General features: G+C 39.2%; 1 protein-coding gene across 3 annotated transcripts in view; it reads right to left on the bottom strand.

The window, feature by feature from the left end:
• Positions 1 to 17,857, bottom strand: part of LOC113169795 (thrombospondin type-1 domain-containing protein 7A) — a 124,881-nt gene that overhangs the window by 24,260 nt on the left and 82,764 nt on the right. For all 3 annotated transcript variants that reach the window (XM_026371504.1, XM_026371506.1, XM_026371505.1), the window contains 9 exons: positions 16,595 to 16,789; positions 15,114 to 15,380; positions 8,399 to 8,577; positions 7,816 to 7,821; positions 7,202 to 7,335; positions 6,287 to 6,440; positions 4,810 to 4,951; positions 735 to 850; positions 42 to 159 (listed from right to left, as the gene is read on the bottom strand). In XM_026371504.1, the coding sequence (XP_026227289.1) occupies positions 42 to 159; positions 735 to 850; positions 4,810 to 4,951; positions 6,287 to 6,440; positions 7,202 to 7,335; positions 7,816 to 7,821; positions 8,399 to 8,577; positions 15,114 to 15,380; positions 16,595 to 16,789 (1,311 nt within the window). The remainder of the gene's footprint in view (positions 1 to 41; positions 160 to 734; positions 851 to 4,809; positions 4,952 to 6,286; positions 6,441 to 7,201; positions 7,336 to 7,815; positions 7,822 to 8,398; positions 8,578 to 15,113; positions 15,381 to 16,594; positions 16,790 to 17,857) is intronic.

Genomic DNA, 17,857 nt, shown 5'->3' with positions numbered 1-17,857 from the left:
CCGCCACCAAACAGGACATGTACATATATTAAGAATCTTACCTTCTAATCCGCAGGTCTGTGAACACTCTGACCAGACCGACCACTCCGACAGCTGGCAGTTGACGGGACATTCAACCACACAGGAAATGTTCATCTGCCATTTTTTCTCCAACTTCAACTGCAGCACATGTAGGAAATGAAGGGGATAATTCATGACAAATCAACAAATCACTCACAACAGGTGAACAGTCTCAGCACAGCCAACTCAATCTGTTACAGCCAGACATCAGCTTGACCTCTCAGCACTACAATTCCCAGCAGCCTTTGTTCTGGAAGGGGACACACTTTGCTGAGCAGCATCAGGGCCGAGTTTGAATATTTGAAGCTGCTGTGAAAGCCATTCTGACACGACGTGTTTTTCTGAATGAGACAGATAATGAAATGGGCCAAGGGTTAAATAGCTGTGGGGACAGCTCTGCCACAGCCCGCCGGCTACAATTACAGGAGCCGAGACACACTGAATGAATGAACTAAACGTTCAGCCTGAAGCCACGGCAACAATCTCTGCACGGGAATAGGTCTGAATATTTAATGTTGCTGTAGGCCTAATAGTACTGGAAGGGAAAATATATTTTAATGAGTAATCTGATTAAGTCATTAAGAAAATCGGTGTGTCAAAGAAAGAAATTATAAACTAAACTAACCAAGAAACTAAAGGCAAAATATAAAACTAGACACAAGGAATTGTCTCACCTCTTCACAGAATTTGATGTCAACTGATTTGCCATCACTACGGACACAGTCGAGCATCCGGGTCTTGATGCCACTCCCACAGACAGCGTTAGGACTCAGCTGACATGTACTCCAGTCTGACAGGAAATAAAAGAAATTCGTGTATTACCATTACTCTGAGTGTATAATGTACACATATTACAGAGAACAAAGGGGACAATAATTAAATACCAATAATGGATACAATTTCCTATGACATACATTAGTACTGTTAATATTATTATTTTATATATTGATACCATCATCAGTTCTCATCCAGAAAATAATGAACAATATGACATAGTGGTTGGCTGAATAAATATGCAGATGAGAATTAGCATATATTTGCCATCACTAATTTCATCTACTTTGTGGAAATAATAACTCAAAGTAAATGGCACTGAAAATTCCAACACACTGTCAACACTGGAAAAATGTGTGAATGTAATTAGTGCATTAGTGCTGGGAAAAGCTAGCTGTCCATTAAAGCAGACATGAGAGCTGTTATTAAGTCAGGTATTTAAGATCATTTTAAGGCGTGAGTCAAGTCTTAAGTCCATAACTTCAGGGAGGAGCAGAGCAGAACTGGCTTATAGCCGCTGAGAGTTGCTGTCAGTTCATCACTAGGTCACTACTAAATTACAAATACTGATGAGTTGCAATGGTGGTGGATATCTTCATTTATAAAAGGGTTGCATGGATAATCAAAATTATTCAAACTTAATTAAGAATTGAACGTACATGAATACAGGTGAAACATCTGAGGAGCTGTTGTTTATTTATGTACTAACCAACACTTCACTTAGCACTCCTATTGCAGCTCTATTTTATATACAGTAGCTGATGATTGTTACCTGCCAGCTTGAAGAGCACACTACTTTACCACATATAGCAAATATTTACCAGTGTACAGCAGGTTGCTGCTGTTGATATTACCACCCTGGGTGCAAGCGGAGTTGGAAAGCAGGTGAGAGGAAGCCATGATTTAGAGAGGAGAAAGAAGGAAAAGGAGAAGGAGAAGAGGACCGATTCAAGTCACAAGGAAACAGCATTTCACATGTCTTCTGCTTCTGTAGTTAGATGTATTTTCAGTTGATGCGAGATGATGTGCTGGGACAAAACACAAGATATGCTGTTTCAAAACTGTTCAAAAGCTTAAACTGTCACAAAGTCTTTACACTTCTCACAAACAACCGTGGTGAGTCTTAGCGTGAACACAGAAACGCAGAGCTGCAACACGTTGCCTCACATACTTTGAAAGTTGTTTAAGTTGAGGTTTTATATCCTGACGTACCGTGTCCCAGGTAGCTCATAGAGGAGTATTTTCATATAAAATATAGATTTCTAGGTTCTTGATAACATGATGACACCATTAAATTAATTACAAGCTAACTTGCTGACACAAACTAAAATTCTTTCACTACACTGCAACTAGATAGATCTTTAAGGATGGACATACCATGCATACAAATGAATCACTTTAAGCTACCTGATGACTCAGCAGAATCAGGAGCATGCCTTGTAACTGCCCTACTTCAGCTCATTACCTTTGTTGTATGACATCGTCTCCCTCGGCCATCCCTCCTGTGTTCAAGTAACACTAAAAATGCCTTAAAATCAACTGTTTAGAGTCAGGCACTAAATAGCTTCAGGCTGGAGAATATCACTGTCAATATCAGATGATTACTTTGTCAGCAAAAAGGTCATTGAAGGTTTAAAACAGCTCACTTAAATCCAATAAATCTGCCGTCCTTTCATGCCATTATCATACATTACGCAAGCTCAGTGGCCAGCCAGCTTCAAGATTCCACTTTTTAAAAATAGCCATGATTTAAAAGCATCAATATCTATTTCCCCAGTAAATCTCCCCAGTAAAATTTTTGCCATAGCACGAATTCGACCCCACCTCCTCCAAAAAATGATTTCTGTTTAGTGAAACGACAGCATTTTATTCCAGACTTAGGGTGTCAATGTCTTTAAAACAGCATGCATGCTGTTTAAAAAAAAAAAACACGGCAATAACAGCAAGGCTGAGGTATCACTCATGAAGGGTGCCATCCGCTGACAAAGATGAGTGGCTGTTTTTAGCTGCAGTGAGCTCGTTTGCAAGCTCAACTCGGGGAATTGTGTCTCCTTCTACTGAGGAGCTTTGTGGCACTCTGGGGACTGAAAATAGGGAGAGTGCAAAAAGAAAACGCGACAGTAGGAGACAGAGAGAGAGACAGCAAGAAAAGAAGAGAAACAGTGATGCAAAGAGCAGTTTGGATGGTCTCTGCATCAACAATGAAATATAGAGTGCTTTTACCCAATAATAATCTCTGCTCGCATATTATGTACATATACCCCAGGATGCCATTTTGCTACTGTGAACTCAGCAGTAGAGATTCTATGTCACGCATCCTAGTGTAATAAAACAAAAGGATAATAGAGGAGGAGGGTGGGCTGGTTGAAAATGTGGGGCAGCAGCAGCAATAAAGGCAACGCAACAAAAAAAAATGCAACAAATGAAATGTAGGAATGCTGCCAATCTCTGTTTCTTCTCATTTTTATTGAAGCAGTTTGACATGTAAAAGAGTAGCCTCTGTGACACGTGATGTGGAGGTGCAGATTATAGAAAAGAACTCTGAGTAGTTCTGGAAAGAAATCTGTTTAAAGTAAATCAAAAATGGCTTCTCTCTCTTCTTAGCAATCACCACAGAAATGCCACTGAGCAAGGCTCTTAACCCACAGCAGCCAACAGCTGAACCTTTTGTTTGTATTTTTGCATGTTCCAGGCTTTAATGGTTGTAACTACAGGGAGCAGCAGAAAAACTTAATGTATGCCCATTCAACCTTCAACGAAAAGTGGAGCTAAACTGAAAAACAACAAACAAATGCAAAAGACTTGCCTGTGATCAGACAGGAGCTTTGCAAATGAGCAGCTGTGACCAGGACTCAAAAAAGCTCAATTAATATTACATCATTATTATACAGATTAGACAAATAATTGATAAAATGTTGTGAAGCTGGCAATTATCTTAGCTAAAGAAACACAAGTGATAAGGTTGCAATAAATAAAACTCTGGATCAAGTAACACTCGAGTCCCACATAAACAGACTTCAGACTTGATTGATAACTTATCCCTAAATGGCTATAGAATAGAACAAAATATTAGTTATTGTAGCCTTTAGATACACAAATATCTAGTCACCTGTAAAAAAAAATGGAGGAGTAACCCCACATTTACAGTAAAAGAGTCCAACTTAATAAAGCACTTAAAAACAAAATCTTGCATTAGTATAATAATATTAATGTCCTGGTACTGTTAAGATCATTATCTTTATCATTTTTAACTGTACACTTAATGTCTGGCAATGCACACTTCTCGCTCATGCTGCTTTAGGCTCATGGACATTTGCTTAATTCAAACTGTTAGCTTGCAGGATGTCAACTCATGCCGCCTGTTTTGGGATGATAAAGATTTCACAGATAATGCTGCTACCACTACTGATTACACCAAGTTATCTTTCAGGTTTCAAAAAGCTACAAGAATATTTTGCACTTCCTGTCTCCAGTTTGCCCTGGAAGTATAACGTTTATTTCAATCCAGTGAATAAAATTTATCTGCAGTTTCTACGAATAGGAGAAGACTTGGATGTGGCAGTTCAAAGTAACTGCCACCATCCCTTTGAACTGCCAAAGAAACAGTATTAACTCACTATAAACTAGTTAGTTAGTACACTGGATCCAATTCTAAAGGAGCTATGATCTTGGAATAGGCATATTAAATTAGACACTGGAGACTTGAGATCTTATTTGGACTCGTACCCCAGAGATTTAAGACTTGACTCAAACTTGCATTTTGTGACTCATTAACATCTCTGGGTTTTTATGCTCCCATTACTGAGGCTGTTTTCATATTGGTGATTTTATTTAGACTGAGATATGTTCAATCGTGGCTGAAACCAGCAACCTGCTCCATCCAACCACAAAACATAAACAGTGCTGTGATTTTGAGGAGAATCACATGCTCTAAATTGTTTTATGACCTTGCTGCTCTTGCCTACACCATCGTACCTGTGATGTTGTAGAAGTAGTTGAAACAGTTGAGGTTAAGGCTGCATGGCTCCTTATCAGTCGTGTCTGGACACTGCCTTCCCACACTAGGCGACCGCAGGGTGTATGCAGTCCGTACTCGACTGTTGGTTCTGGTACAGGGCTGAAACAAAGATTCCTCATTAAAATCTGTAACCTTTAGAATGTGCAAATGATTAAGCAGTGCATATTGCAGAGAGCGATAAGTGCTGAATCAGACATATCCCTGAACTGTAACTAAGCCACAGAGTTCCTGTTACACCGATGACCATATTTATTGAACACCGATACAGATAACTGTGTGACTTTTCCCATTTTATGGATCATTTCCCAAATTACTGAACCACAATTTTTACATTTCTTGTCAATACATTCTCTTGGAGTCTGCATAAGTCTCATCCCTAAGGAAAAATTAAAGATCTTTCTCTCTCTCCTGGCATTCCCAGGTGGTGGAAATCAATTTTTCCAGTGGGAAATGACAAGACAGCTGAAACTGATATTCAGCTGGAATGGTAAACCACCAGATTCTGCATAGCCATTGCTTGCAGAGAAGAGAGTTGGGAGAGAAAATGACAGCCTTTTGAATAACTCCATTGCTGGCACGATGAATAAAACATGTGAGAGGCCCCGCTGGTGCCACTGCAGACTCCATGTCGAGATTGGAATTGTGGGAAGTCGGTGTGGCAAGCACTTTGGGAGAGAATGGGGTGTGATTAACAATGGGCAGGGTGCTGCTGTGAGAACAGTAGGTGAAACCAGAGCAGTTAAATGGCTTTTTACCACGAAGCGGTGTCAGAGGCAGAGGATCTGAACAGGATGTTCTGACATCTTACATGGTTCTGTGAATAGGAGAACAAAGACTGCGTACGTGTTGTAACCTCAGAGTGTGTTCTTCGCTGCAGTAAAATCAGAGCCAGTGTCTTTTTACAAATCTCAATTTAAAAAATATTTTCCAGCGAGTTGGACAAGGTCAGGTGGTACTGTAGAGGGAGATACACTCATGTTCGTATCATTTCCCATCAACAATATTCTGAAGTGAAGTACATCCTAGAATTTAGTGTTTTACCCTATAATCCTATAAAAATAATATATGTCTGAGTCTTTATAATAAATCACCTTCGTTCCCTGCTGAATGCGCAATGACTACAGTGTACTGTAATATAGATGGTATATAACGGTATATAACCTATTTTTCTCCTGCTTCCCGTTTCATATCTCTATTTTATTCCTCCTTGGTGGACTAGAAATAACCTGTTGACAAAGATTCATATACTGTTCACAATAATACAGTGCAGCTACGCTTTAAATTCTTTAAACCTCTGAGAAAAAATTTCTGACAAGAAAAAGATGTCAAGATAAATCTCAGTGCGCTTCACAGAAGTCTGATGTTGTTGATGATGTCATATCTACTCTGCCAGATAGCTCAGCTACTGCTTCCTGATGTGGGTGCAGCTCTCACCAGGCTGCAGCGGCTCCAGGGGCCCCAGTCGTTGAGGACGCAATCCTCTGGACAGGGCAGCCGGCTCTCCCTGGCCCCTAGTGGCATCTCCTCTGGATCACATAGGTAGTCCTCCACAGGCTCTGATGGTCCATCTATGGTGTTGAGCATGCACCTGTGGGGAAAAGATAAGAAGCACTGATTGTAATCTTATTTTGTGCAAATCTGAAGAAGAAGACGACCTGTGATCTAACTGGACACTGAGTTGGCAGACACACAAGGTACTTGACGACCTGTGTTTGTCACACAGAAGAGCAGTGCCAGAGAGTAACTAAGAACACTGACTAAAGTACCTCATTTAAGTATAAATTTGAGATTCTCCTACTTTATATTTCGCCTTCACAACATCTTAGAGACAAATATCTTCTTTTTACTCCACTACATTTATTTTATTGCTAACTCATTTTCAGACTTAAATGAATAAAACACAGTGCAGTAGACAAGATAAACTAGAGGCAGAATCACTGTGACCATAATTTTTGGTTCTAAATGCCTAATTACAGTTTATGTCCTGAGAGCCACTAGAGTATTGGTGATTGACTGACAGCTAATCCACATTAAAGATGTTAGTCCAGCCAATACAGCATAATTTTCATGTTTTTGCAAAGACATGAAACTACACAAGAATTCATAATACGCTGAAGACAAGTCTGTGTTAATTATACAAATGATCTGTTTATCTCCTTATCTTATTAATTCAATATGTAAAATGTATAAATATTAAATAACAAATATTTAAAAAAATATTCTGTTGATTGACTAAGATGTAATTTCAGTATGAATAAAAACTAAATGTAATAACTACGTATATACTAATACACAATATACCAACATAATCAACACAGACACAAATACAACATACTGGCTGTTAAATACCTGACTTTTCTGGTCTGGACACCTTCACCACAGTTTTCTTTCAAGTCCACGTTGCTGACTTTCCACACACTCCACGGCTCAGCCACCCACACATACTGGTTACAGTCGCTCTGACATGGCACCACCTCATACACCTGAAAAGAAAATAACTTAATTCGAGTGTTCAACATGTTCTTAAGAACAATTTAAAACTGATAAACTGATTGATGAGCTGATTTTATTTAAAATATTCTTCCACGGAGATAAACCATGATGAGCCAAGCAATGATTACTGTAATCATAAAAAAATAAGAGTGGCCTCCACTGTTTAGTTGCATAAATATTTAATCTTAGCTATGCAACTTTGTCAGCTGAGTTTTTCCTAATACGCAGTGATTCTTTGGCTCAGCTCTGTGAGGTTTAAGTCAGCCAACGAGATTATGTCTGCCCACAGAGCAGCTCTGCCTCTGAGAAATGTCTGTATAAAGAAAAAAATTCCAACCTGCCATAGTACCTTGTTTACTTACAGTGAGGATATTGTGACTGTGTACATGCATCTGTCAGTGACCCACTGACATTAGTGACATGTAACATCTGTGACTACATTAGAAATAGCTGAGTAAAGCAGCTCTTACCTGTGCCTGTAGCAAAGAGTCATATCCGGCGAGCATTGGGGTGGATTAAAAGCAGACAGATGGATTAATGAGCACATGCCAACAGTTCATATAGTGCAAAACCTATGATTAATGCAACATTTTAGAGAACATAATCAGAAAAGCCTCTAGCATAAATACCTGTGTGAACACAAATACACACACACAGCCTGGCATAGATCAACACAACCTTAAACTGCACCTACTGATACTCAAAGGCCTGGAAAGAATTTAATTTCTGAAAAACATTGAAACCTAAAAAAATCAACTGGCACACGTTACTGCATTAATATGGTGGATGAGATCCATTTATAGCAGCAACTGCTCTTTGTAAAAAAAAAAAAAAAAATCATTGCAGCTATAATGAGTAGAACGTTAAAAGAAAGCTCTTCAATCTGAAGCTTATTGTTCATTAATAATTAATACTTTCTCTTTCTCCACTGTTTGGTACATATGTGCAGGCTATGCATTAATATGCTGCAGCACAGTTTGTATTCACAAGACAATAGTGGCCAAAAATTCTTCCACACTGAGCACTAATGAGTTCCAGTTCCAGTGTCAGTACCTGGTTGATGTGATCCAGTTTGGGACATGGTCGGCCACCGTTGTAAGGTTTCTCTCTGAGCCATTTGGAACGAACTTTAACTCCGCTGCCGCAAGACTTGCTGCAGCGTGACCAGTTGGACCATTCACTGAGTTTACAGTCAGAAGGACAGGGGATGATGCATGCCTCCTCAATATAACCTAAGAGTAGACAAGAGGAGATATTTTGAAGGAATCAAAACATGTTTTATGGTGATGGTGGTGCTGTTTTTTTTTTTTTTTTGTGGGTGAGCCATGACGTGTGTACAAAATGGTCATTAGATGCTTCATTAAATTATTTGACCTTATAGTCTGTTTTAATTATTACAAAGGTAAAAGATATTACTCTGAAATTCATTTATAAAAATTAGATCTGTTGGTAAAATCCAACAACAGCAGCTCAGCCTTACAGATTGAGAAAGAACCTCAGCTGGTTCTTGAATATTTAGAGGAATCTTGTTTTCTTTATCCTGTATGAAGCTATATTTTTCTAAATTCTCATAGCCCAAGTTTGCTTTTTAACCTAAATGACTAATATAGTTCAATAACTACAAATAAACTGTAAATTATTAACCAATACTTCATAAAACTAATCTTAATAAACATCAATTTCCATCCCCTGGAATGAAAACAGGGTCCGCGTTCAATTTTATCTTCAGTTTTATAAAAGAATAAAAATGAGAACATTTAGCAAGGCAGTGGTTGAGTTTGGCAGCAAGCTTCATGATTTCAACCCATTTTTTTCTCAGCTCACAGGGTCAACCTGGCAGACGTTAACCATTTCACTGTTACTTTATTTTATCTTTTGCCATCTCTGCACTGTGATTTCCTGTTTTTGCCATACACAGGTCAAATATGTTGAAAGAGATTATTCTTCAGAACCTTTGACTTTGTTCATAACATTTTCCCAAAGATATTTTTTTCCACCAACTCACAGAATGCCTGCTTAGCAGACCTAATACATCTTTCAGGCTTATGCAACAGCACTGGCCTGTAAATCAGTCTAGCCTTTGATTAAGAAAATCGATGAGGTGAATGAGCCGGGAAAGTGGAGTGTCTCACTGGGTGCCTAACCACTTCCTCTGCCTGATGTGGGCTCTTTTAGACTGCTTTGCTTTTTAGAGATGTGGTGCTGCACTGAATGACAAGTTTGGTGTAAACAAACTTCCCACGATTCTTGCAGAATCCCACACAGACTTGTCCATCCTTAATAATAAATTTTATCAATGCAGAAGTGAGTATTTACACATTGTTTAAACCCAGGAAAAGCCTCGCTGAGCACAGATGTTCTTCTGTAGCATGCTTTACACTGACAAACTCATATGCCAGGTACAACTGCATCTATCCAGTGCTGCCTGCTGAGTTCTGCAGGAGCAAATGGAAGAACTAGAGGGTAGAGAAGAAGTCATTCATATTTTTTGTTCATAATTGAAATTTATCACATAGATCTGAAGTGATATCTTAGTCTCCAAGTCATGTTCCACTGAAATGTAGCACACTACTAATATAGATAATCACATAAAATAAAATTAAGTACATATAAGATGTATACAGCTGTGTTGCTATTACAGATATTTAATAATATCCACAAATTATTAATTTTATTATTATTATTATTTTTTTGAGTAATAAATCCATGTATTTTAAGGCCCATCACACACCAAACAACAGATAGTAGTACACTAAGACAGGACCTTACAGCAGGAAAGGTGATCACTTTATCCTTAAGGAGATAAACAGCATGAATTATCTTAATTAGGCTGCAAACTCATCTAGCAGGCAATGTGAACTTGTGTGGACCAAGCTAGCCATACATTTACATGTTGCATTTACGCCAACATTATCGAACATGATTCTGGTTTTCTTTGACAGGCAGATGCAGTGATCAGAGTGAACATAAAGCAGCAGCATTGTTATGCAATTTCTTTTATTTCTTAAAAGAAGCTACAGATGCTAACTTTAGCTCTATAATAACTGAGAAGCAGACGGGTAAAAGTTAGTTGTGAGCTGTAAAGAGCTGGTTATTACAGTGAAGCTCGGCCAGTTAATGCAAAAACAAGTTCAAAGTGAGAATTGGATGTTTTCCAGTTCTTCTTCAGCTAGACACTTTACTACAAGCAGCTTTTGTGATGTAGTGCAAGTGTTAGTCTGAACACAGCCTTAGGCTTTAACAATACTTGGGATGGCTGTTTTAGCCATTAGGATAATGTAAGCATGAGAGTAAGTCCATACATTTGGCAACCAAAACAAACAAACCTTAGTCTTTAAACATGTAAAATAATGTCAAACTTCTATGAGTCATCTCATTTTTTCTTCTTCTTCACAGAAGCTACAAGCCACTCTTGCCAAATGTGGTAGAGTCTTGCTCAAAGACACTTTAGCAAGATAGATGGTTGGGGCTTAAACACAGGGGTTTAAACTTGGCTCAGCTGAAGAGGACAGTTGAAGGGTGATCTTGCTGTCCACTCCACAGCCACAGCTTTCCTTTAAGCTAATATGATTAGAAAATAAAATACGTCTGCTTAATCCAGTCAGGACTGGTGTACTGGCAGCATTTTGGCACCAACTAAATGTGCAGAGACATAATGATCCCATCCATACACATGAATGCACACAGCGGCATTTGCTTGCGATGTTCATGAGTCCAGATCAGCATCTCTACATCGACACCTTGCTGAGCTCAGCACGGCCTCTGAAATAAGCTTCCGCACCTTTGACCTCCTATAGTTCCCACAGTGAAGTCCAGTCATTCCAAATCACAGATGCTGTCACTTAAAGTTCACTCACAGTGTAAATGTTGCAGCACCTCAGCCTGCAGCTCACTTGTAGTTCAACTGATATAAACTTGTTAGGTGTCTTGCCAAGCTCTCAGGGAGGTTCTGGGCTGACTCCAGGTAGGAGATCACTCCTGCTGCCTTTAGAAGTCAACTTGCAACCGTGGCATAAGCTCCTGGTGTAGTTCCCAAAGCAGTTGTCATTGCTGTGGGAAGCTTACCTAACCTCTGACTGCCCAACGTCAGCTGAAATGTTAACAATCTCACTGCCCACTGCCCTCACTATGTGTTCAGAACCACAGCAATCCCTGAGATATTGAAGTAAGAGAAATACTTTCCACATGTAGTAAAAATCTATCTAATGCATGAGCTTACTGGAATTTCTAGTATGTTGGCACAATGTTTATTTATAGATAAATTAATGCAGAAATTGAAGAAAACCACGTAACGTGGCAAATACAGAAAACTAATCACCTGCACAGTAAACCATTTGCTAAATTCTCTGGAGCTCCTTATTTTGGAATAGCTGGCATTTTTCCCAGAAACTTTCCCAACTCAGTAATATTCTACATTTTTCAATTTAGCAGAAGCTGTTCTGAGAAGTAAGAAAGTAAATATGTGGTTGCATTAGGCTCGGCTGGTTTAAAAATTGGATGGGCCCCTGAGACAGTGCAGTTTATTACACTAACGTACATTTTTCATTGTCATTGTTTGTGAAGTTATTCTTCACCACATATACAACAACAACAACAACTGTGTAATGCTACAGGGACCAAAATTTGCAAGTTTTTTTTTTTTTACTATATAAGGGAAAACTCACAAGCTTATGCACTGTGGGACTGATTCTTGTACTGACAGTGGTTAATAAGGGGGCTGTCCCAAATATTTTTGTACTTTTTTTGCACTTGCAAAGATCCACTTGTACACAGATGGCAGATCCAGACATCATTTATTTCTGGCCATCCGGCCAGGAATAAAGTCTGGCTGAGTCACCACAGTGTTGGCTTCTGAAACTAAATTTCATCCTCTCGATGGGTGGTTGACCCAAGCTTTCTGAGACCCTCTACTGCCTGATTTTTGACCTGTTACACCCCATGTACCATAATTATCTCCAAGGCAGCAGGGACAGCCTAATCCCTGGGGACTCTGAAAATAACTGTCGAGGCGCTATGCTCAGGTTGGAGGATAGACGAATAAGAACGAGTGACCAAAGGCCAGATGGACACTTTGATGTACATGACTAACCTTATCAGACACTGATCTTATTCACCCAACCCTGATAACACAGTGCTAACATGTTGTAAAACTCAGAACAGCATTGGCTCAGTTAAAAGGCATAGGAGCTCAGTGTGTTTCTTGTTATTACAAATGTGGGTCGTCATGCACCAACAAATCTGTTCACTGCAGGACTGCTGAAGTTCACAGGTCCTCAGCAAGATTCCTGACCTTCAGCTTTTCCCTTTATGTCTTCCTACAGTGACTGCATTGCCTCTTCCTTCACTACATCCTGCTAAGACGTGCCCTGAGCCATCCTGTTATATTAAGTCATCATAAAGGTCAAAGCATCATGGGTCACTTATGGTCATTAATGTAAGAAATATGAGCAATGTTAAATATAAAGGACATATTGGAGGACAGGATCATGGCCTTTAGTGTGATGTAATGATTTTTTCCATGCAAAAGCTAAATCATACAGCCTAATTATTTGTTGAGTAGTTATATATTATATATATTGTTTTGTTACATCCTTACAATGGTCAGTTACAAATACTTTTGGTTGATCTGAAATTAACCGTTTTATTAGCAGTTATATTGTTTAGCTGAGTACAGTTTATATTTATATGCATGTCCAGAGACATGTTTTTGCTAAATGTGACAAAAAAATTGGATTTGTGTCAGTTTAGATTTAGCAGACCAATACAATGTCAGTTATTGTCTTGTGCTGTACTGTGTGTAGCTTGGTCGTTGTCTTGACCCCCCCTGTCTCGGTTTGGACTTTGATTATACTGAACATGACAACAGCCTAATTAGATCTTCTTGTGGATGAATGTAATTAGTACAGGGAACTAATAGAATCACTAAATTGTCATTTAGACTCACTGCTCTTTGTGCTGTTGATTTTTACATCCCTGTAGTCAAGCCTGACTTTACAATATATGGTTGAAAATATATATGTGAAATAATTTTAAATCCTTTTCAAAGTTATTCTCTGCTGTTCACAATCCTCAAATTGTTACTTCATGTGACAGAATGGCACTCAAGAAAATTTAGCTTGATCTGCTCCCTCTTGTAGTGGAACGAGGCAATCCCCAAGCTTGAATCAATGTACAGTTTAATGAGAATTCCCTTTTTTATGCTGCAAATAGAGATAGCAGATAACAGTGGCACAGTTTGCCTGATCGGCATCATAGCCGAGGGCACTGTGTCAGCTGCAGAGTCGTAGAAGGACCACATCTCCATCTCTATCAAGATTAAAAGTGATAATGGCAGCGATACAGCGAGAATGACAGAAGAAGGAGGGAGTGGCAGTGAGACAGGGAAAGAGAAACTGAATGATGGGGATGAAAGAGAGATTTAATGATTGCTTTGAGGTTTACAAGACAACGCCAAGTCTTGGGAATGTGTGCACCTCAAGGAACATTTTTTTCTAAGCTCAATGTTGTTTGAATTTGAACGCATGGATGCACACACATTCACATAGGTGGAAAAATACACAGAACTTGAGAAACACACAGCAACGCACACAACACCATCCATACGATGTGCTCGTCACACCCACATTCAGATTAACTGACGCATATCTAAATCTGACTCACACAAGGACACTAAAACCATGTTTATATATGCACAACACTGATGTATTCATTTGAACATCTCTCAAATTCTATTTCACAGCAATTTCACAACAAGTTTCTCAACCCCAGATTCTTTGCTTGAAGTATTTTGGATCTAAGATGAGACCTTACAAGAAGGAGACAAATGATTCTGACGGAAGAGTGCCAGGAAAAGGCTTTCTTATATGAAAATCAGTATTCAAAATGAGACACTAGCCTCCATGCGAGGGGCTCTTATATGCACACAAAATACAACTTTTGCTACAGTTTTCCTTTAATTTCTGAAAACCTTCTATGCTTTATTATTGATTTCTGTTACAGCTACCTCTATTATCAGGGGTCACAGACCAATTTTAAACAGGAAAATGTTAAGTACAGTAGCTGGTTTTGGTCTTTTTCGTCCAGGTTCAATCAACAACCCTTGGATACTCCATAGGACACAAATGGCATGTGTATCACAGAACATAGCTTGTTTGGTAGGACTCCCAGTTTACTTACTAACAATGTGAGAGTAATACAGAGAGCCAAGCCTATGACAGTGGACCATATATCTTTAAGGCAAAAATCATACATTCACACTAACACATGCATTTAAACTGACATTCTGACTCTCTTACATAAATTAATTCCTCTCACAATAAATCTAACCTTCTAAGATGAAATGCACTAAAGTCAAGCTGGTATGAGCTAGATTATTTTCTAAAATGTTGAAAAAAAAAGGCTGGATGGGTTCTTAACAACTGAAGACGACAATTAACATAACTTAGACTGTCTCTGATTTTCGGGCTATTGTTCAGTATAAAGTATTCATAAGATAAACGCTGTGAGAATGCAGAATATGTGCATGTGTGTATTTAATAAATCCTTTACAGAGGTAAATGATGCAATTAATCATAAAATTGATTTCAGCTAATAGTACTCAGGCCTAGAGCAGTCTACCTTGAAATGTTCAGTAAGTTGTCCTCAAATAGGACGTAGCCACTTTAGCAGCAACGATCACAGCCACAAGTCAAAAGACAAAGAGCTATTTATCCTACTGATGGAAATCTCTAAGTACAGTGTGTATGAATGTATGAGAACTTAAACTCACCATGACTGTTGCAGCGTGAAGTCTCTACCAGCCTGTTGTCCTGGTCATAGCAAACCATGGCCTGGTAGCGGTAGCCCTGGCCACACTCCTTGATGTCCCCCTGGACCTTCATCCCCAGAATGCTCTCCACTCTGCCTCCTTCAGGCAGGATGCAGTCCGACCAGTTCCCCACCGGCTGGGCATTGTACTTGTCACATGGGCAGTACTGGGTCTCACTAAGAGGGTACATTTGAGTGTTCTTACACTTGTCTTTCTTCTTGCTCCTCCCTAAGAAGAAAAGAAACAGGGATTACCAAAAATACACTGGGAAAGGTGTATCAAAATGGCTGCTGGTGTTGGTGGATTCCTGTCAGTTAGGCTGACTACATTCAAGGCATTGTTTGGTATTGTGTGGACAGTGCAGAAGTCGCCACCCCTTACATTCATTGCTCCCACATGCATTGGATCCTGATGATAGATTACACTAGCAAAATTGTTTCAAGTAGAGTGCTTTTTTTACTGAAACAGCTAGATGCTTGTTATCCTCAGACATCAAGCATTGTTAATCATACATCACTATGCAAAGAAACCTTTCTCCTGGGGCAGTCTATCATTAACAGGACATAAGAAAATGTGGTATCTTTACCTTTAGGTTACAGCATATGGATCAAGCTGGTTTGACTGACTCCTTGTCTAAGTTTTTGGCATTGAAAGCATTCCAGTCGTGGGTTATGGGGTATCAGGTATGTTTGTTTCCACCTGTTACATGTACTAAACGCCTGCCTGTTTTTGTTTTGGATTAGTCTAGTAAGAAAAATTATATAATGCTAAACAACTCTGGAATACAATAAAATCTGTTACAGTTTCACTAGTAAAATTATTTGGCCAACACCTTACATTCTTCCCCTCATACCTTATCCCATATAAAATTGAAGCATTCTTTATAAAACTACAAAATCCATGCCATATCCTTTCTGATTTAAGGCTAAGAACTAACTCTTCAAAGAGTGTTTAAATGCATTACATACCCTCTCTGCTCTTTCACCCTAGGATGAATGGACCACAAAATAAAACTTTCACATGAGGGTAAAGTACAGCAAGAATCAAATCCACCTTCTCACCGTTTAAAGTTGACTTTTCTTCCCCCTTAACCTCTTGTGTGGGTGCATTAATGCACTGCACTACTCTCGTCATTTTGCTTTTATGACTGTGATGCACAGGGTACTTCTCTAGGGACGCTGATGGATAACAATAAGGCTGAGGAGTTATTTCAGATTTGTTGCTTTAATCCTACTGGAGCATTTACCTGGCAACAACTAAACAGATTTATGACCTTGTGTTTCACTTTACTTATAGTCTCTTGGAGCACTGCCGACCAACATTACTGCACCCCCAATTGCCTGGTACCTCACTAACGCTTAAACTACAGTGCAAATAAGCTTGTCTGTAAAGAGTTCACAACAACAGCCCATTGTTTATGTGGTGCCACTCTCTATCCTCACCTATCAATGCCCTCTTTCTAGTGCGGACCCCCACACAGTCAGCTGTGCAGGACGAGAACTTGGACCAGTTGGTCAGCTGGCAGTCATCCTGGCAGGGGAGCTGACAGTGCTGAGTGATGGCAGGCATGGCCTTGGCGAATTTCAGACACTCGGTGATGTCGGCCTGCGTCCCGTCCAGCTGGCGACAGGACACAGCTGGAAGAATTAGAGGAAGCTGTGTCAAAAAGGCTCTATTAGAACACAGTGTAGGAAGCCATTACATGGTTTTATTTTTATTGTTTCAACAGATTGACTGGTAGGGAGGCGCTAAAAGTGAAAGACAATGCTCTATGGTAATAAAACAGGGAAGTGAGTGAACAACAGTGGTGCAAAGTACCCAGTTCTCCCTACTATAGAAAAAGTAAGGCAGTGTGCATTAAGCTGAATAAATGTAAAAAAGAACTGTATCTGAATTAACATAAAAATAATGTCAATAGCCAAAGCCCATTATCTAAAGTCAGAATGTGTGAAGCTAACAAATGTATTAGTCTACAATATTATTATCCATAAGAACATGAATAAGAACATGCCGTTTTCATAATTTGATAATGTGGCACAGCAATAAGTATAAAACATGTTAATAAGTGGATTTAAATGTGGTGGCTGGTGAATTCATATTTCCTTTCCATGATGGGAGGCTAAGCTAGCAGGCTATTGCCTGAAGCTTTATGCTGTATTTAGAAAGAAACAATAGCACTACATTTTTCATCTCTCGTGTTTACATCCCAGTATTGCTACTTTTAGAGGAACCACTGATTTAGTATTGCACTTAAGCATTTTCTAAAAACAGATGAAGCTCCTGCACAGCTACACCACACATTATACAGCAGTATAAGAATAAGTAGAAGTCCTCCTACCACTTCTTCCCTCACTATTAAGCTACAAAATATCAGACAAATAACAGATCAGAACTTATGAACCAATTATGAACAAAGGCCACAAATTCATTTCTATATAAATTGGTTTGAAGCCCACGTGCCAATTTGTCTTTTTTTTTGGAAACAAAAGAACTTTGTTTTTTCAATAAAGGGTATTACTTGTGTTGCTGCAATATTTCATTTTCTTGTGATGCAGACTTTCTGCAGGGCTGTTCCTTCATAGAGAAATCAATCTCTAAGCACATTTTTGCTGAACCCCAGGGGGCACTGCTATTGGCTTGAAAAGCCTCCTTCTGGTGGTGTGTGAGGTCAGGTCTTATCTTGTGAGAGAGTGCAGGGCTATACG

Source organism: Anabas testudineus, chromosome 16 (genome assembly GCF_900324465.2).
Source record: "Anabas testudineus chromosome 16, fAnaTes1.2, whole genome shotgun sequence".
Lineage (NCBI taxonomy): Eukaryota > Metazoa > Chordata > Actinopteri > Anabantiformes > Anabantidae > Anabas > Anabas testudineus.
The sequence above is the reverse complement of the archived record's forward strand: the minus strand, read 5'-3'. Positions and strand labels throughout refer to the sequence as shown.